Raw genomic sequence first — 19,791 nt, forward strand, 5'->3', positions numbered from 1 at the left:
ATTATGTTTTGGTTTTGATGATTATTTCGCAGCTTAGTGTTTCTCATTTACTTGTTTCTACATCTACTCTTATAATCACTACCATTAATTCTATCTTTTTGTTATCGATTGGTGTGACAACTATCAATTCCTAATCAAGTCAAAGTCAACTATAGTCAACAAGTCAAACCGGTTAACTCATCTAACCCTTGTATACTAGGGTTTTCATTTTGTTTCTTATTAAACAACTCGCACTCTTAATGCAAAGTATCACTTAGAATTTTCATGTGTTCGGAAACTCTAAACCCTAACCAGGGCAAGTGATGAAACTACTCGATAAAACATTATTCCTTAACCCTCGTAGGCATATGACAGTCATAACAAGACTTAACGAGGTTTACGAACCTTGACTTACAGAGCCAAACACTCAAAAAGGTCTCAAAAGAAATCTCTCTCTGTATGTGAAATCTCTCCAAGTATGTCAAATCTCTCCTAAATCTCTCCAAGAATGTGGAATCTCTCCCAAATCTCTTTCTCTATATGTGAAATCTCTCCAAGAATGTAAAATCTCTCCCAAATCTCTCCAAGTATGTCAAATCTCTCCAAGAATGTGGAATCTCTCCCAAATCTCTCTCCGTATGTGAAATCTCTCCCAAATCTCTCCAAGTATGTCAAATCCCTCCCAAATCTCTCCAAGAATGTGGAATCTCTCCCAAATCTCTCTTCGTATGTGAAATCTCTCCAAGAATGTGAAATCTCTCCCAAATCCCTCCAAGAATGTGAAATCTCTCCCAAATCTCTCTCAAAACCTCTTTTGATTTATTTTAATCATTTGGGGAATCCCGACACTTGACTTGGTCATTCAAGAGTACTTTCCCCACCATTTGACCAACCACACTCTTAGTCAAAGGCTGAAAACTCACCCTCTCTCCTCATTCTCACTTATTTATCTTATTTCCACCAAAGATCAAACACATCTTTTCTCTCAAATTCTCTCACACAATTTCGAGATTTCCAAGGCAATTTTCAAGCTTTCCTTCTACATTTGGTAAGTATCATCACCCTTCATATGGTTATTACATTCCTTTTACTCAAATCATTGATTCCTTACACAAATTCCATCACATTAGTGTTAGATTCTCGAATCTTCAAGCAATCCTCCAAGTGTTCTTGAGTTGAACACTTCTCTTCTTCAACATTCACCCACTGAAATCATATAAGGTGAGTTCATACCCCTATCTTTTCATGTTTTCTTAAGTTTTAAGGGGGGGGGGAATACAAGTTAAAACACCAAGAACACAACTAAACTTTTCCAACAGCTTTCATCAAGAAAGTTTAACTCCATTCATGGACTGTTTTGGTCAACTTAAACATTTTATTTTTCAAAACTGTATTAGATGCAAATAGTTCAAGTTTATACCTTTAAAATGACTACTTGCACATCTCCATATGATTTTTATGGTGATTTTTACAAAACAACCTATCATTCCAAGAACAAATCTGGACCAGTCTGTGAATATGGACATTTTAACCCAAGTTAAAGACTTCCAAAAATCATAATAAAAATTATGGATAAACTAGACACATTTTATGAACTCTCAGAATTTACGGATTCAGTTTTCGATTTTGTATGATTTTTCTAAAACAGTGCAGAAATATTTATATAAAAAAAAAAAACTAGTTAACAGCTTATAACTTTCATAACACTTTGTATTATGTTGAGCAAAGTGTATAACAATAAGTACTAAACATTGAATGTATTTACTTGTTAGTTTATCGTTATAAACTGAAATTTAGTCATTCATGATAGAGATTCTTCATTCATTTAAAACACATTAATAAGCTATAGTAAGCATAGTATATGGATTTTTACTACATGAGAAAGGTTTTACTCTCAAAACGAATGAGTTTTTCATATACTACCTAATAGTAATAGTTTATGGACTCATAGCATTAATGTATTTTCATAAAATGAGTTCTTTACATTACAAACGTTTTGGATAAACTATAATATGTATAGTTTATGTATCATTACTTTTTAAACTTATTTACCAAAAGTTTTCAGCTTAGTTCACGTAAATTTGTTAATGAATAAATTTGTGAGACATTCCATTCGTGTTACCTTCATGGTAACAAAGTCAAAATTCATGTAAATTATAACCAGAGTCTCTTGTAGGGAGAGCGTGATAGTTGTGTATAGATCTATATTGGGTCTGACAAACCCGCACCTGAGCTGCTTGCAACAACTAGACCGGCAGGTCTGAGGTGACAAGTGTCATTTAACGTGCGACGCCTGAAGAACGGCGTATTACGAGGCCATCTGAGTCTAACATGGTTATAATAACTCACATGTGGTATTAACAAATCATAAGATTTACGGGTTCTACTTTTATATTAGCGAATTATGTCGATTTAACTCACATGAATTACCTTAAATATGGAAAAATACTTGTACACTTTCATATCAAAAAGGGTTTTATGCCGATTTAAAATCACTTTCATATCTTTAAGTATGGAAAATACTTGTTTACTTTCGGTCCTGGTATTTAGGACTACCTAACTCTTATAAGGAAAATATTGGATTTTCTTTGGAAACATATTTATGTTAAAACTACATTCATCTAGAGTTGTCAGGCTTCGACTATAATTGCTAAGTGTATATGTTAGAGTTATATAAGAATCTATTTATAATCGACTTAGAATTGGTGGGCCCGCCTTTCTTCCTGTTCCTTGTTTGGTTGTGGATCTAGGGCAGACCCATTATATTCGATGATTTATTTAATTTAAATCTTATATAACTTATATACACTGAGTGATTATAGAAGGAATCTACGGGTCTTTCTAGGATGCATTATCGCATAACATAGAAGCATTCATTTCATACATAATGAAGAAAATATTGGATTTTCTGGAAACATACTTTGTTGCTTTTACAAGGAAAACGGTTTCTTTCTCAAACAAAACTCTTATGAACTCACCAACTTAATTGTTGACACTTTTTCAAAACTACTTGTATTCTCAGGAAATCAGTGAAACAGGAAAACTAACAACATTTTGAGGATGGGACGATAAATCGTCAAACAGTTCATTTTGTCATCATAATGTAATGGATTTTGAAACGTGTAAACTTACTATGATGTAACTTTTTCAATTATATTTATGATGGTTGTATTTACTTTGAGCATTATTATACTCGTTGTTGTGATACTATACATGAAGTCCTCCACCCCCGGACGTTTCCGCCATCCTTGGTTTGGGGGTGTGACAATTGATGTCATGGGTCTTGCAATTCATACTAGTTTATATCGACCTACTTCGCTGCTCATAAATTAAGTTTGATTGTATTGGTTGCAAATAAGTTTTAATCCGGTACGAATCCATGTTACACAGGAAGTGAAGTAAGTGAAAGAAAGATATTGTTAAGGTTTCTTGAAAACACACTTATTTTAAAAGAAACAAATTCACAATGCAAGTTAAGTCAAACTCATATATTTCAAAGGTAAACCCAGCAATGAACAAGTAATAGGTAATGGTAGTTCACACGTGACCTCAAAATGCCACATAGACATGACTTGGCTTGAAAACCGGTTAAAACAAGTCACACATGACCTCAAAAAAGAGACCATTTAAAACAAAACCTGATAGTTGGTTGGGTTAAAATGAATTTTATTCTCTTATCATGTGAAAAAAAGGGAAAACCTTGAAAAAAACCCAACGTATTTTCTTTAAATGCTTAGAAAAACCATTATATTATTTTTTAGTAAACTAAAGCCCTTATGTTTTCTAAAATTCTTATTTAAGGTTTTCTGAACACAGAAAAATCTAATTTATTTTCATGAAAGAATTAAAAAACCATTATATTATTTTTTTTAGTGCATTTAGACCCTCATATTTTGTTAAAAAATTTTAATATAATGATTTGTAACAATAGAATCGTTAAGAATCGATTACCTAATATTTTTGGCTATCTAGGACTTACGGAACTTAATGTCTTAAATGATACAATTTAAAAAATATAAGGGTTTCAACCTAAAAAAAATAATATAATGATTTTTTTAAGACTTTCATTAAAATATGTTAGGTTTTTATAAGATAAAAAATAATAATAATAATAATAATAATAATAATAATAATAATAATGTCCCTTGTTTGGCTTGATCAAAATGCGTACGTTACAACCCCGAATGCAAAATCAAAGTGGATGAAGTTAGGGTTCGTTTCTTTATGCGGGAAAATCGGGATGCATATTTGGCTCCAGATTTAGACGACAGTAACGAAATCCATGGAATGATTAAAGAAGACAGGTATAAATTTGAGCCTGTAATTTCCTGTAGGATGGGCGTCCGGTGGTATTTGGGTTGTCCTCAGGTCTATCGCCGGCGGAGGACAAACCACCATGGACGGCGTTGGCGTAGCCTTAACAACGGCTATAGCAATTGATAAAGATAAGAATAGCCAACATGCAGTTAAATGGGCTCTTGAGAACGTCGTCGACAATATTTCATGCGTTGTGCTTCTTCATGTTCTCACCCAAACCACTTTACCTGGTTAGTATCTCGAATCACTTTTTATCATTATTATCATGAATCTTGTCGATCCTTTGTGTCAATGTGTGATCAGGGTTTTCTAATTAGTTGATCGCGAACATCTGATTAGATGCTATACGAATTAATCGAGCTTCCATCTTTTCTAGGGTTAATGTTAAATGTATCTGTTATTGTACAAATCTACAAAATTAGCGTTAGTTGACATCAGATATAATTTTGAATTGTGTTTCAGATGAAGCCGGAATTGGCAAGGATGGTAGGCCCCCAACAGAAGCTGAAATGCAACAGTTTTTCCAACCTTTTTCTTCACTTTGTGCTCTCAAAGGGGTAATTTCCATAATTACTTCACCATTTATTCTGTCTTAGACCATGGTTCTTGGTTTTGTATTCTCTACCATTCAAGCTTTTGAGCAAAAGTTTGTGTAGTTTTAAAGCTGTTCATCAAAAAAGAAGTCTATTTTTTTTCTTCAAAGATCCGATGCTAACTCATGTGATACTCAAAAGTAGGAAGGGGACTCATTTTTCATAGGAATAAATGTGAAAAGTCAACCACACAAACTTGCAGACTTGCAGTGTATGAACTAAATGTAAACTGGTCCTTTTGAGCATAGAGCTAAATATATAATTGATCGACTTATCAGTTGTCATTGATTCTATGATTTCAGGTTAGAACAAAGGAGGTTGTCTTAAAGGATTCAGACGCTTCCAATGCACTTATTCTATACGTCACCAGGAATGCCATAACTCATCTTGTGGTTGGTTATCGATCCCGTTTAACCAGGTCTCCATTTGTGCTGAGGTTATAATTTCTGTTTTTTTCTTTTTGTGTTTTATTGTTCTCATGGATTGTTTTATTCAAATGCACAGGGCATTCAAAAGCAGTTCAGATGTGGCATCCAGCCTACAAAGATCATTACCTGATACTTGTAATCTTTATGCGGTTTCTAAATCAAAAAATCAAAAACTCAAATCTGCCATTCAGAGTCCTGCCCCTAACACCTTGTCTGCATCAACAAATGGAACACAAAGCTCCTCAGAAGAAGTGGATTTGTAAGTCAAGAGTATGTGCATCCCCCTAGACAACATATGGCTAAATTAGATGGAACTGGACAAACTTTCTAAACTATTTTCCATGATGAGGATGAGGGCATTCACGTCGTTTGCATAAACGATACATGAGAGTGCACCCATGTCCCTTTTTGGGTGAGACAAAAAATTGCAATTTTTTGTCCCATCAATCATTATCTCACATGTAGTTTCTTTTTAAGGTCTGACATGTAGTTTCTTTTTAAGGTTATTGTCTGAAAAGTCCGTATATTTTAGGCTCATTTACGATAAAGTTTATATTTTTCTTTAACAAAAAGTAACAAGAAACCGACAAAATATTTACCGATTTGGGATTTTAGCCGGTAAAAGGCAAACAACCCGTTATTTTTTTTAATAAAATATTATGGCTTTCTTAAGAAAATGATCAAAATTTAAGTGTTTTTCTAAATAATTTTTTTAATATATATATTTTTAATTTGATTTAATTATATTCCTATAATGTTATTATATTATATCTGAGAAATAATTTTATTGTAATCTTATGGTATTTTTTGTAATCCAAATCAAGACACAGAGTATTATCTTATTTTATTTTCTCTATCTTACAAATCTATTATTGTATTTTAATCTTGTTGTAGTTTTTGTCTCTCACATAGCATGTTCTCTTCATGTAAGATTAATGTGTGTGTCTATATATATATATATATATATATATATATATATATATATATATATATATATATATATATATATATATATATATATATATAAGTTATTGTGCGAAATAAAAAAAACGTGAGAACTTGCAAGCTATGCATCAATAGCTGAAAACTATACGTCAGCAGTCATATGGACTGCAGACGTAGATATGCATGCATGCATATATTATGAATTAACAGTCATATGGACTGTGGACGCAAATATGCATGCATCAACAATGCATATATATGAACATTTTTAAAAAAAAAATCGTCAAATCTTTTTTTTAGCATAGATATGGCTTAGACACTATACATTTCGTTAATATTTTTGGTTTTGATTTTGGAAAATGATGTTTGGATCAGTAGTTCTCAAGTTCGCACAAATATTTAGGTTCTCAGAAGAACTTGCGTTTATATATATATATATATATATATATATATATATATATATATATATATATATGATCTAGTGAAACCGATCGACAATCATCTCCGTTGTTATGTTCATAATTGGACAAATATTTTCACTACATTTTCTATCACCCGCTCTAGCATCTACACATAACATAGATAATCGATGAAGATTATTGAGTGTTATCAGATCAAAGGAGAGGTTCGATTGCAGATATCGAAGACCTTGATTTACTCGAACATCATAAAGGTAAAATCTCGTTCTTCAATGCCATCTGCACATTTTTTTGCTCATCGGAAATGTTAATCATAAGTTGTAGAACATCCTTGAGGCTTATTAAGTGCTATGAGATCAAATAGAGTTCGATTGGAACGCTAGAGCACTTGATTTACTCGAATATTAGAAAGGTAAAAACCTGATTCCTAGTTTTCTAAATGATTATCCACACACCATAATAGAGATTAATATCAGTGAATATTGTTTATGATTTATTCCATATTCATAAATGAACATATGTTCATTTATGAACATACATTCATGAACATTTTGGTATCCACATCTCATTTTGTGTTTTGTTCCTCGATTACTTGTTCCTTGATTATTTGCACTTACTAGTTTGTTATGGAAATGTGCAAATATGAGAAAATTAGGATTAGTGCTTGTGATTATGATTAGATTAGCATAGTTACATAAACAATATTTAGTTAGTTTCGTTTATGATCGTTCATGATATGATGAAACAGTATTCATAGTTACTAATTAGACAATTTATGACATGATTAACATACTTACATAACATATTGTAAGCCTTGAATATGGAATTAATTTATGATATGTTTCCTCCTCTAACTTACAAATATATACATTTAGTATAAGTATATTGTGGTTTTATTTAGAAATTGAAATAAAAATGTTGTATCAATGAGTAAATAGATCTAATGTGTAAAAAATCAAAAGTAGTAGTGGCCACCTTCTTTCTTTTTCGTGCATATAGTATTTAGTGTCCTGCAGTTAGAGTAAGTTACAATAAAATACCGTTAAACCTTGTGTCTTAGTTTCTGTGAATGCACATTTACAGATTATATATGTGAAATTAGTGAATCTAATCAAACCAAAAGTTGTTAAAAAAAATCTTACTAGAGCAAAACAATATCAAATAAGTTGAAGGTCCATAAAGACATTATTGAATATTGATTATATAAAAGTTAGGGCCAACCCAAAACAACTTTTTTTTGTTATTCAAAGTTTGAAATGTTGAACAAAAAGTTGTGAGGGGTATGTGTTTTGTTTCATTACTTGTAAAGTTAGAGGATAAAAAATTATCATAAATTGATTCCATATTCAAGGGTTACTTTAAGTTATGTAACAATGCTAATTAGATCATAAATGGTCAAATTAGTAATTATAAATGTTGTTTAATCAGATCATAAACGATACCAATTGAATATTCTTTATGTAACTATATATTAATCTAATTTAAATCAGTGGATAGTTGAATTAATATAAAAAACACTAATCATAGTTTTCTCATATATATATATATATATATATATATATATATATATATATATATATATATATATATATATATATATATATATATATATATATATATATATATATATATATATGAATGAAAGACCGGTAACTACAAATAATCAAGAAACAAGTAGTCAAAGAACAAAATACAAAATGAGAAGTGAATATCAAAATGTTCATGTATGAACGTATGTTCATAAATGAACATATGCTAATTTGTGAATATATAATCAATTATAAACGATATCTACCGATACTAATCTCTATTACGGTGTGGATAATCATTTAGAAAACTAGGTTAGGGTTTTCACCATTATGATATTCGAGTAAATCAAGTGCTCTGACCTCCGTAATCGAACTCTTCATTTGGATCTAATAATAACAGTTAATAAGCTTCGTGGATGTTCTGCAACTTCTGATTAGCATTTTCGATGAGCGATATGGTGTGTAGATGCAATTGCAGAACAAGTTTTTACCTTTATGATGTTCGAGTATATCAAGGTATGCGTCGATTATCTAGAACTTATCTCCGATGAGCGACATAGTTTACCATATGTGTACGGGTGATAGAATAGTGGAATGAAAATATTGGTATAATTATCAACATAACGAGGGATATGATTGTTGATCGATTTTACTAGATCAAATACCAATAATACTCTTACTCACTTGCGTATGTGTTTAAATTTATTAAAAAAAACAAATATATTAGGTTATATCAACTATCGGATGGATTGATCTAATGGCCGAAGCTATATTATGTTTCTTGGTTTTGTGGATATTACTTAGGGAAATCTTCAGAAAAGTCATAATATTTTACCATAATTTACGACAAAGCATGAATTACCGGTAAATGACGATTACCGGTTTCATTACTTATCTGGTTTCATTAAAGTTCCGTTATTTTACCCTAATTTACGAATAAGTCCCAAACTAATGATGATTTGACGATTTTCTCCATTTAAAATACATTTTACCGGTTTTCATTACCGACTTGAACACCTAGTCATTATATTAGCTGATAAGATAGATAAAATAAGTTATATAATGCTACATTTACTGTAAAATTTGATATCCTTCTCATAAACTCATCTATGATTGTATTTATGTCAACAATGAAACCAGTAAAATATATGCTTTTAGGAAAAAAAAAAGGCAGGAAATAAGTTGATGTATGATGAGATGGATATATTGGGTTAAATAAGATTAGATAGATAATTTGAAATTTTTTATAAACATCAAAAATGATAGTTGTTGCTAGTTTATGTAATTATCTTAGTCTTCATTGGATGCATTTTATATTCCAAAAAATATACAATTCATCAAGATATCAAGTTTATGATAAACATAACATTATATATATATCAACTTATTTAATATTTAATGACTAGCCGTCCAGGTCAACAATGAAACCGGCAAAATATATATTACAGGGAGAAAATGATCAAATGATCACTAAGTATTAGTTTGAGACTTATTAATAAGTTAGGGTAAAATAATGAGACTTTAATGGAACCAATATAAATTATGAAATCGGAAAAAAAAAAGGTCAAATTGTCATTTTTACCGGTAATTCATGTTTTTTTGTAAATAAATTTTAGTTTAGACTTTTTTGTAACATATGGTAAAATATTATGACTTTTCTGAAGATTTCCTTATTAATTAAAGAGAAACATTTATATTTAAGATTAAGATATTACCATGAGATAGGGCGATCATGGTAATATAATACGGGGTTGTTTGGCAAAAAAATTTATTGTTTATTAGCTTATAAGCTAATAAGTATGAGGTAACTTATGAAAAAATGACTTATTGGAGGTTTGCCACCGGAATAAGTTATTTTTTATCCAAACATTTTTTTAACTTATAGCTGTGTGGAAACTCTAATAAGCTAATAAGTTGTTTTAAGAACTTAGCCACATATTATCATACTAGAGAATACAATAATATTATGAGTAAGAGAATAAATAAGCTTTGGTTATAAGATAATATCCTCGTAGACATTGAAAATAGTTACAATTAGATAATACCTATGGAGAAATTACAATATGATAATTGCTTATGGAGAAAGTACAACAAGATCATACCTATCGAGAAAGTACACTATAATAAGTCCCTCTGAGAAAATATAGAAAATAAAGTAAGATTAGTAAGATGATATAAAATTAAAATAAAATTATAGAAATTGTATTTTGATCATATTTTAGAAAGAGCCATCGTATTTTGTTTTTACTGTTAGATGACTTTTTTACCTGTTAAAATCTCAAATATGTGAACATTTGTCGGTTTCTTGTCCTATTTTGTTTAAAAAAAAGTGTGCATGAACCCAATATACAAGGACTTTTTTGTTTACCAACAACCTTCTCTTAGTGACAACAATTTATGCGGACAGTATGTAAGGAAATTTATTCTTAATGCAAACACAAAGTCTTAATAAATGAACCGCAAAGGAGGCAACTCTATACATTCACATGGTCGCTTTTATTTAAGTATTTCACTTCTTTTTCATTTTCATCGGTTACAATTTCAATCTATAATAGTTTTCAAATAGTGTCATTTTGTACTTGGCATCATTTTTAGACACAAGGGTAAAACCTCATTAAGTAAAAACCGGTCTTTGTTGATACAACGCGTTCTCCAAACATAAATCATTTATCTATACAACACTAAATTGAAAATAAAAAGAAGAGGAACAACAATGTCTGAGTCTAAGTGGATTTTGTCAGATGGAGCAAATCCAAATCCAATTCTATAAATGGAACCATTGGCTTTGGGAGAACACCATTTGCAAGAAGCATTGCAAGACGAGTGGGTCATGATGATTTTACAGCCATGGCTCCTAGAGACAGTTTGTTAGCAAGTAGGACTACTGTGCCAACAGACCTCCATGATTTCATTGCCAAATCGTCTTGCAAGATTTTAGACAAATCGTGCACATCAAATGTCTACATCTCTTCTCAAAATACAGTGAGTTCACTTGTTAAACAATTATATCAGTGAATCAAATGCAATGTTTTATATTTATTTATTTATACACATTACAAAATAGTTGGTAAATGCAGGATGCTCTAGACGATGAAACCTTGAGGGTAAAACTTGAACTGAAGAAATCGATGGATATGTATCACTCGCTTTGCAAAGAAGCAACAAATGCTAAACAAAAGGTAGGTTTAATTAGAGGTTTGAATGCAAAAAAGAATAACCTACTTTCATTTATTGGTTTATACATTGCAGGTTTTTGTTAACTTCTTCATGTTTCCTTTCAGGAAACCGAGATTTATCAACAGATGCCACCCGAGGCAGCAGAAGCTGCAAGAGCTATGTTGGAGGTGGAGAAACAGAAGAGCAAATCCGCCATTGACGCAGCACAAAAAGCTCAACTTCTAGCAGAACTCGAAGCCCATAAAAGAAGAAAGGCAGAACTCAAAGCCGAACACGAAGCATCAGAAAGAAAAAAACTCATTATCACTTCAACCAAATCCAACACTCAGTACAGAAAATACACAATTGAAGACATAGAAATCGCCACAGACTACTTCTCAAATACCCTAAAAATCGGTGAAGGAGGATATGGACCTGTTTTCAGAGGCAATGTCGATCACATCTTCGTCGCCATTAAAGTCTTACGTCCAGACATCTCACAAGGAGAAACTCAATTCCAAAAAGAAGTCGAGGTCTTAACCTGTATACGACACCCTCACATGGTTCTCCTCATGGGCGCATGCCCTGAATACGGCTGTCTCATCTACGAATACATGGAAAACGGAAGCTTAGAAGACCGACTCTTCAGAAAAAACAACACCCCAGTCCTCCCATGGACTCTCCGTTTCAAAATCTGCTTCGAAATCGCCGCCGCCCTTCACTTCCTCCACCAAACCCGACCCCAGCCGCTAGTCCACCGTGACCTAAAACCCGGAAACATTCTATTAGATCGGAACTTTGTGAGTAAAATCAGCGATGTAGGGTTAGCGAGACTGGTTCCGCCGGAAGTGGCGGACGATGGTGCCCAGTACCACCACATGACGGCGGCGGCGGGGACGTTTTGTTATATTGATCCGGAGTATCAACAGACGGGGATATTGGGGACGAAGTCGGATATTTATTCGTTTGGGGTGATTTTGTTACAGGTGATTACTGCGAAGAGTCCGATGGGGTTGACTCACCAGGTTTCGAAGGCGATTAAAGAAGGGAAGTTTGTAGATGTTGTTGATCCGGCGGTGGCTGATTGGCCGGTTGAGGAGACGATGTGTTTAGCGAAACTTGGTTTGCAGTGTTGTGATATGAGGAAGAAGGGTAGGCCGGATCTCGGGTCGGTTATTTTGCCTCAACTTAAACGGCTTGGGGACTTTGGTAATTCTTCATAAAAAAGAGGACATTGTTTGTATATAGTTAGCTAAACTATAAAATAATAAAATGAAAAAATCTGTAAAATTAAATAAAAAAAACTAGCGCTTTCCTATAAAATTACTTTGTAGATGTATCCGAGAGAGCATTTTCCTATAAAATTACATAGTCAAAACTATTTGTTACTAATTGCAATTCCAACACTTTCTATAAAGTATTCTAAATTTTTTACCAAACATTCTTCTATTTGCTCTCACAAATGTACTACGACTTTGAGATGCATCTCTTGGGCTAGTGTTACTTGAGTTAATAATCTGCATTTTTACTTTTTTAGGCTCTCATCAAGGATTGTAGATGAATAATCTGTAACACAAGACTTTGATGAAACCAATTTGCCATTTAACAAAAAAAAACTTGCATCTGGGTATACGGATTGGAAGAGAGGGCATAGATCCTTAACTGTCGTCTGGATTAAACATTTGAGAGAAGACCTACAACCAAAAAATCAAAATTAAAACAGTCAAAACTTAATGGGATTTTTCAGTTCTAAAACTTAACTATTTCTTGGTCAAAATCATTGATGCCAAGCCACAAAATCCTTAAAAAAACCCATGGGATTGCCTAGAAAAAAATCTAAACAAAATTAATGACTTTTAAGAACATTGTAAAAATTGATCAAGTTAATCAAACGTATTAGGTATTGTTTGTTTTTTCTGAGGCAAAATGTCTGCAGTCTGCGGACAACATCTGTAGACCTCTGTAGTAGAAGAGGTGGATCAACCGTCTGCAGTCAGAAATTTTTATTTAGATTTTTATTATTATTATTATTATTATTATTATTATTATTATTATTATTATTATTATTATTATATAAACAACTCCAAAGACCATTATTGTAATAAATTTTTATTTATAAATTTGTCAAAAATATCATGTTTGTGTCGTCGAACTTTTTTTTGTAAGTACTGTAATTTTTTTTTTCAAATTGTGTTATCACTTATAAAGTTGGAATAAGTATAAATTCAAAAAAACAAAAATATAAAAAATAAAGATATATGTGCTTTTTTAGGCTAGAAGATGCCTGAAGATATTAGAAGACTCTGGTCTATATCTACGCCAAGAAGAAGGCGCACTGACATTTTTAGGTCTGCAGTCTTAGAAAAAACAAACAGTTTGCGGAGGCTAATGTCTGCACGTGGCCTGCGTCGCACAGACAAAATATGCTAAGAAGATCTGCGGAAAAAAACAAACACCACCTTAAAAAATATGGAACATAATCAAAGAACATGACATAAAGCGATCAAACTTAAAACCAAAAACATTTGTAAGGAGGAAGTCTAATCCATATTAAGTCCATATAGCAAAAAAAAAAAAAATCCATTTTGACACAACATTGATATTAAGAATGAAATGAACTTATATAAAACGCCACCAAACATAGATACATACATTAAAAAGAAACATTAAGACCTTGGATGCAAGAAAATAACTATGTAAATTAATTTCTATTAAGTAAATAGAAACAATAAAAAATATTCACATCTATCTTTGTTTCAAAATGTATACCTGACTTTTCAAGCTTAATGACTTACCTATAGTTGCAAATTTTGTTATTTCTTAGTTATTTATCCAACTTTTTGCCATCCTTGAGAGTCTTCTTTCGCTTGCCCAAGATATCTAAATCATATTTTAAAATAGCTCTATGCTTAAAATATGGAAAAAAAACTTTAGTCTTCACATCATCTTTAACAAAAAGAAAAATAAAATTAAGAGTTTGTTTCCGCAAAATTTTTTGTTGGACTGAGATTTTCTGCAAACAAAGATATTATGATTTTAAAATGTAAAGAAGAGTTTTTTTTTTTTCCCTAAAAAATAGGGGATGTCACAATTTCTCAACTAAACACTCTATAACCTAAAGTCTACACGGTGCATGCTTACAAATAACCACAAACCTCCACTTTATATATCAGTGAAATGAATATGCTTTTCATACAAGAAAATATTTTAACCTAATAAATCACTTACCATTATAGATCATTACTTGCTCGAACAAATTTTCGAGAATTAAGAGCACCACCGATTCTTCTAAGGGTTTTCATTGTTTCATCAGCTCTCAAATTCAGTTCTATGTGTCTATATTTATAGGGGAATGATTTAAACCCTAATAGATAATTACTTGGTAACTAAGTAATCATCCTTATCTTTGGTAATTATCTGAATATCCGATTTTTACACTTAGGTCCGTCTAGATCTACAAGTTTCATTTTATTAATTAACTACTTAGGTCCCGTTTGATAGTTACTGACTGAGAAAGTACTGACTCGGAAAGATCTGTCTGAGTAAGGAATTCTGATTGAGTAAGAAATCATGTTGTTTGATTCTACATCTGACTGAATGATGAAAATGACCATTTTACCCTGTTACTTGATTGTACATCTCTTTAATATATAACAACAATATTCTTCTTCTTATTCACAAGATAATTAGTGCATCTCATTAATATAAGGTAATGAAGAAGAGCAGAAGAATTCTATGTCAAGTGAGAATATAAGCATAAAAAAACTAGTAAAACCAAATGCAAATATATATCAAGAAACAAACACCTTTATTATCTATGTCAAGTATCAAATTACAGTGAGAAATTTACAGTAGGGAAAAGAAAAGACGATATACAAAGAAGAATTATGCTATACCTGTATAGAACAAAATGAAAGGTTGCACCATTATCCTTGCTATACATGTATAGAACAAAATGAAAGGTTGCACCATTATCCTTCAACTATCGCTCCATGAGATGATCTGGTTTAATCATGGGTCATCCACCATATCATTGGTTTTTGACAAAAATGACAGAATTGGTGTTCCTAATAGACAATTATCTATCAATCACAAATGCCTCAACATATAGCATACAGGAGGATCTTGTATACCTATTAATAAAATCTAAATATTGGTTCACACATTTTATCAAACATATAACATGCATCAGGAGCTCCAAAAGCTTAAAAGTTTTTCAACAATAAAAACATGTTTTCTTTGATATTTAATACAAATTGCAGCAAATATCGCAGGTTTCTCTCCCTCCTTGAAATTGAGCACAAGTCTAAAACAAAAGAAATATGATGAAATCGAGCACAGGGCCTAAATTCTTGGAGAATTTTTCAGAATTCAATGAAGAACCATACATGTTCAACAGAAAAATCATAAATCAAAACCTATATATTATCAAAAAATCGGACCTGATGAGAAGAGGAAAAAAGGAAGAAGCTTACCTGATGAGAAGGGGAAGGAGACTTCAAAAAATCGGAACAGATGAGAAAAGGATCGTCGACGATTGCTTGTTACGGGAGAAGAAAATTGGCGCTGAAGTAGGAGAAGAAACGATGGAGTCGCTGATTTCTTCCTTCGGTAGCGCAAGGGTACAATTGGAAACCCTTCTCCCTTTCTTCCTCCTTTCTCAGTCAGTTGGTTTTTTCCATCTTACCCGATCAGATTAAGCTTTCCGAGTCAGATGCCCCAAATTTAGTTTATCAAACATCTTTATCTGACCGAGTCAGCAAAAAATGTCTGACCTGACTCGGTCAGATGCGTATCAAACAGGCCCTTAATTAATCAACAAGCTAGATCCATTTAATTATTCTTTAACCAATGTTACTTATATTTGTTATTGTGTGTAACCCCAAAAGACACCGATATTAATAGTAATATTACCAATTAGTTGTAACTGTAGACATTATCTTCCAACAAGTATTTGTCCTTATCAATTTCTCCTAGTCGCAATTCTCTTATTGTTCATGAACTTGGAACTTCTTATCGTCGAATGAACACAAACCAAATATAATGGTTAATTCATAAAATAAAATTTTAAAATGGATAAACCGACAAATTTCAGCCTATGAGGTCTTTATAGAATTCAAATCTTTATTTGTTACTTTACAAAAATAATTCATAAAACAAATATCTCAAATGTTAAATGAAAAAATCTATACTAAATTTTAAAGTACAATGATCTTTTATGAAATTTAACTTTTTATAGTAAACAAATATAGATATAACCGAAGATGTGCATAAAGAGAATATTTTGGGAAGGTTCTGGGTCACGGGTTTGATACCTTTGTTAATAAACCGGTCTAACGTCTAAACCCATAGACTAAAAACGCAAACACGACTCCGGTTTTTGAAGAGCCTCTGTTCCTCCTCCTACAAACAAACCCTCGGAGGCTCAGATTCTCACAATTATCGAAACCCTAAACCTAATTCCGCCATGTCTTACCAGCCAAGTCCTTCAAATCACGATGGAAACGACGACCACCGTAACCGGCGACTATACAACCCTTACCAAGACCTTAAAGTTCCTGCACAAACCCTATACAAACTCCCAACGTCCCCCGAATACCTCTTCCAAGAAGAATCCATCGCTCAACGCCGTAGTTGGAGTGAAAATCTCACATACTACACCGGTATCGGTTACCTCGGCGGCGCCGTACTCGGTGCCGGAAAAGGTTTAGTCGAGGGAGTCAAGGCTTCTGAAGCCGGAGATACCATGAAGCTTAGAGTTAATCGGATCCTTAACGCCTCGGGTCACTCTGGTCGACAGATCGGGAATAGGGCGGGTGTGATCGGGTTGTTGTATGCCGGTTTGGAGAGCGGTATGGTTCATATTCGGGATACAGATGATATTATCAACAGCGTGGTGGCGGGGTTGGGTACCGGAGCGCTTTATAAGGCGGCGGCAGGTCCTAGATCCGCCGCAGTTGCTGGCGCTATTGGTGGAATAACGGTAGGGCTGGCAGTGACAGGGAAGCAGGTTTTGAAGCGATACGTACCCATCTAAACCCTAAATGGGATCCATTTCTATTACAGTTTTGATCTCGAGGTCAGACGCTTAAAAGCTGATTGACGATTTTTCGCATGTAAGCAAATGCATAATTCATTTTGTGTACTTAATCTTCGTTATATGGTGTTCTTTCAATTAATGATTTTTAGTGACAAATAATACATGCCGTTGATGATATGGAAAATTGGCAAATTGCATTACAGGTTTCTGCCATCATCCTCATGTGTGAATGTTTGTGTGTTTTTCATTAGACCTGTAATTACATACTAGTTTTAGGATAAACATGGTTATGATTATTCATTTTCTTATAAACTGTTATCATGTCTCTCTCATACTACAGCCAATATACATGTGAAGAAACTAAGATCATTATTTTTCCCTGTTTTAGATGAAAGTTAGGAGATTTTCTGCATTAATTGATTAATAGTCCACTGTATTAGTTGATGTTTCATCAGGGATGGGTGGCTTGCTGGTTGAATGAGTTCATTTTGTATCTGTTATATGTTTGGTGTTCATATTCAGATTTCAGGTTATAAAATTTGTGATGTCTTGATATCAACTGCTATGTGTTATTATTATTATCACGATGAAAGATTATGTAGATAGTTTTGTTATGTAAGAGACCTTTTTCTCCCTCTTTTCTTTTTCCTAATTTTCTTTTTCTATGTTTTATAATCACTCCTGCCCCTCTAACATTCACTTTCAGGGTTCAAGCATAACCCCTTCCACCTTCATAGATTTTTTGCAGGTTTTTCTTTGACTTATTTTCCAAGAAATAGTCCTTTCAGTATTCTTTACCTATATCTTCAGCAAAGAATTCCTCTTCTTCATATTTTGATCTTTAGACTAATAAAACAAGATTTCGGGCAAGAAGTCTGGATCTATTTATCTACACTAATATAACTCCATTGATAAAGCTTATGCTTTTGAGGAGCTTTGCCTGAAAACTACTTGATATATTTTTTGTTGGATCCCCGTTGCAATATATTTATGTTTTTCGTTTTACATTCTTGCGTGGTTTGTTCCTTGCCACATATGAAATGACATTTCTATCCTTTATTTATTTATTTTAATTACTTTTAATTCTAAAATTCAAATAACCCCCTCCCGGGGTGTTGCAATTAAGACACCTTATAGATATCTTTATCAAAAGTCAGCCAATAGGTAACTATTTTTAATCATCTTTTTCAAAGAACAATGTAATTTTAACCAATAAAAATACCTTAAAAATTATAAAGGGTCTTTAAATGGTAAAATGAGGTGTCTTTTAGCAACCTTTTAAAAAAAATTCCTTCCATCATTCATCCCTCCTTCAATCTGTTCTATGGCATTGAGTTTGAACTAGACCCACCTCCGTTACACCCTTGGCTATCACCTCCAGCGTTGAACCAAACTCTTTGTCAAATCACAATACGAAAAGAACCGACTATCAAAATAAAAATTGAACTTTAATCATCTTTTTTTTTTTTTTCCTTCTCTTAACAATATAATAAAGGAGTTAGTATGTTTTCGGAAGCTGTAACTAATAAAAAAAGATTGTCATTTGGCCTCCATGGTCGGTCTGGATTTTTTTTAGCAAAACAGGTGCAATTGAAACCAACGAACGAATAAACCTTGAAGCTGAATTTGGGAACCGCCTTGTGTAGTGAACGATTGGTTCAGTGTCGGTTCGTTGCGACCGGTTTGCTCATTCCTAGTTGCAAAGACTAACCGCATAGAAAATTATGGAAAATGACTTACAAGGGTAATTACCTTTTCGTTTTGTTTATGTTTAGACTACTTCATTTTTTTTGAAGCCGTAGTTAACAAAAAAAATTGCCACATGCTATAATAGGTTATAATGTTAATATGTGAATACATTTAACGAGTTAAATTGTCAAATGTATATAAAAAAAGTTGTTTAAATGTGAATATATATATATATATATATATATATATATATATATATATATATATATATATATATATATATATATATATATATATATATATATATATATATATATATATATACTAGGTGTAAGACCCAAGTTTTATATGAGTTCATTTTAAAGAAAAAAAAATATGAAATTCTATACATTTGAGAAGTTTGAATTTATAAGAAAAAAATAGAAAAATATTAAATTATTAAAATTAAATTGTTTGTTTTTATTTTAAATCAAACAAATAATTAAGATAAATATCAAGAAAACTAATGAAACTTTAATTTAGAAAATTTAAAACTAGAAGGAAGTTAAATAATGAAATTTATATGTATTTATTATTATACTTATTGCAATTATTACATTTAAATATTATGTGAAAATTAATAAAATGAGAAAAACCACAAAATGCCATGCGGAAAAAAATTAATTGAAAATAACCAGAAAATAACATGTGGCCAAA

General features: G+C 32.0%; 1 protein-coding gene and 1 pseudogene across 2 annotated transcripts; both read left to right on the forward strand.

The window, feature by feature from the left end:
• Positions 1 to 4,155: 4,155 nt before the first annotated feature.
• LOC145102879 (U-box domain-containing protein 34-like) lies at positions 4,156 to 12,758 on the forward strand. 2 transcript variants are annotated; one of them, XM_079040381.1, is made up of 7 exons: positions 4,156 to 4,526; positions 4,759 to 4,853; positions 5,192 to 5,307; positions 5,394 to 5,576; positions 10,952 to 11,192; positions 11,288 to 11,389; positions 11,492 to 12,758. In XM_079040381.1, exons 1-7 carry the CDS (start codon positions 4,376 to 4,378, stop codon positions 12,587 to 12,589), a joined length of 1,986 nt encoding a protein of 661 aa, XP_078896507.1. In that variant the 5' UTR covers positions 4,156 to 4,375; the 3' UTR covers positions 12,590 to 12,758. The 2 variants fall into 2 exon arrangements, with proteins under 2 accessions (XP_078896507.1, XP_078896508.1); XM_079040382.1 differs by adding an exon at positions 5,034 to 5,100 and having other exon boundaries at positions 4,510 to 4,526; positions 5,192 to 5,576.
• Positions 12,759 to 16,692: 3,934 nt separating this feature from the next.
• Positions 16,693 to 17,606, forward strand: LOC145102881 (mitochondrial import inner membrane translocase subunit TIM23-2 pseudogene; annotated as a pseudogene).
• The last annotated feature ends 2,185 nt before the right edge of the window (positions 17,607 to 19,791 follow it).

This window comes from Lactuca serriola, chromosome 4 (assembly GCF_051521515.1).
Source record: "Lactuca serriola cultivar US96UC23 chromosome 4, Lser_US96UC23_V15, whole genome shotgun sequence".
In the NCBI taxonomy this organism is placed as follows: domain Eukaryota; kingdom Viridiplantae; phylum Streptophyta; class Magnoliopsida; order Asterales; family Asteraceae; genus Lactuca; species Lactuca serriola.

Excerpts from the sequence above, each read along its gene's own strand:
- LOC145102879 (XM_079040381.1), top strand. The coding sequence starts at position 4,376 with ATGGACGGCGTTGGCGTAGCCTTAACAACGGCTATAGCAATTGATAAA. Across the intron at positions 4,854-5,191 it reads CACTTTGTGCTCTCAAAGGG|GTTAGAACAAAGGAGGTTGT; the intron begins GTAATTTCCATA and ends CTATGATTTCAG. Across the intron at positions 5,577-10,951 it reads TCCTCAGAAGAAGTGGATTT|ATGGAGCAAATCCAAATCCA; the intron begins GTAAGTCAAGAG and ends GGATTTTGTCAG.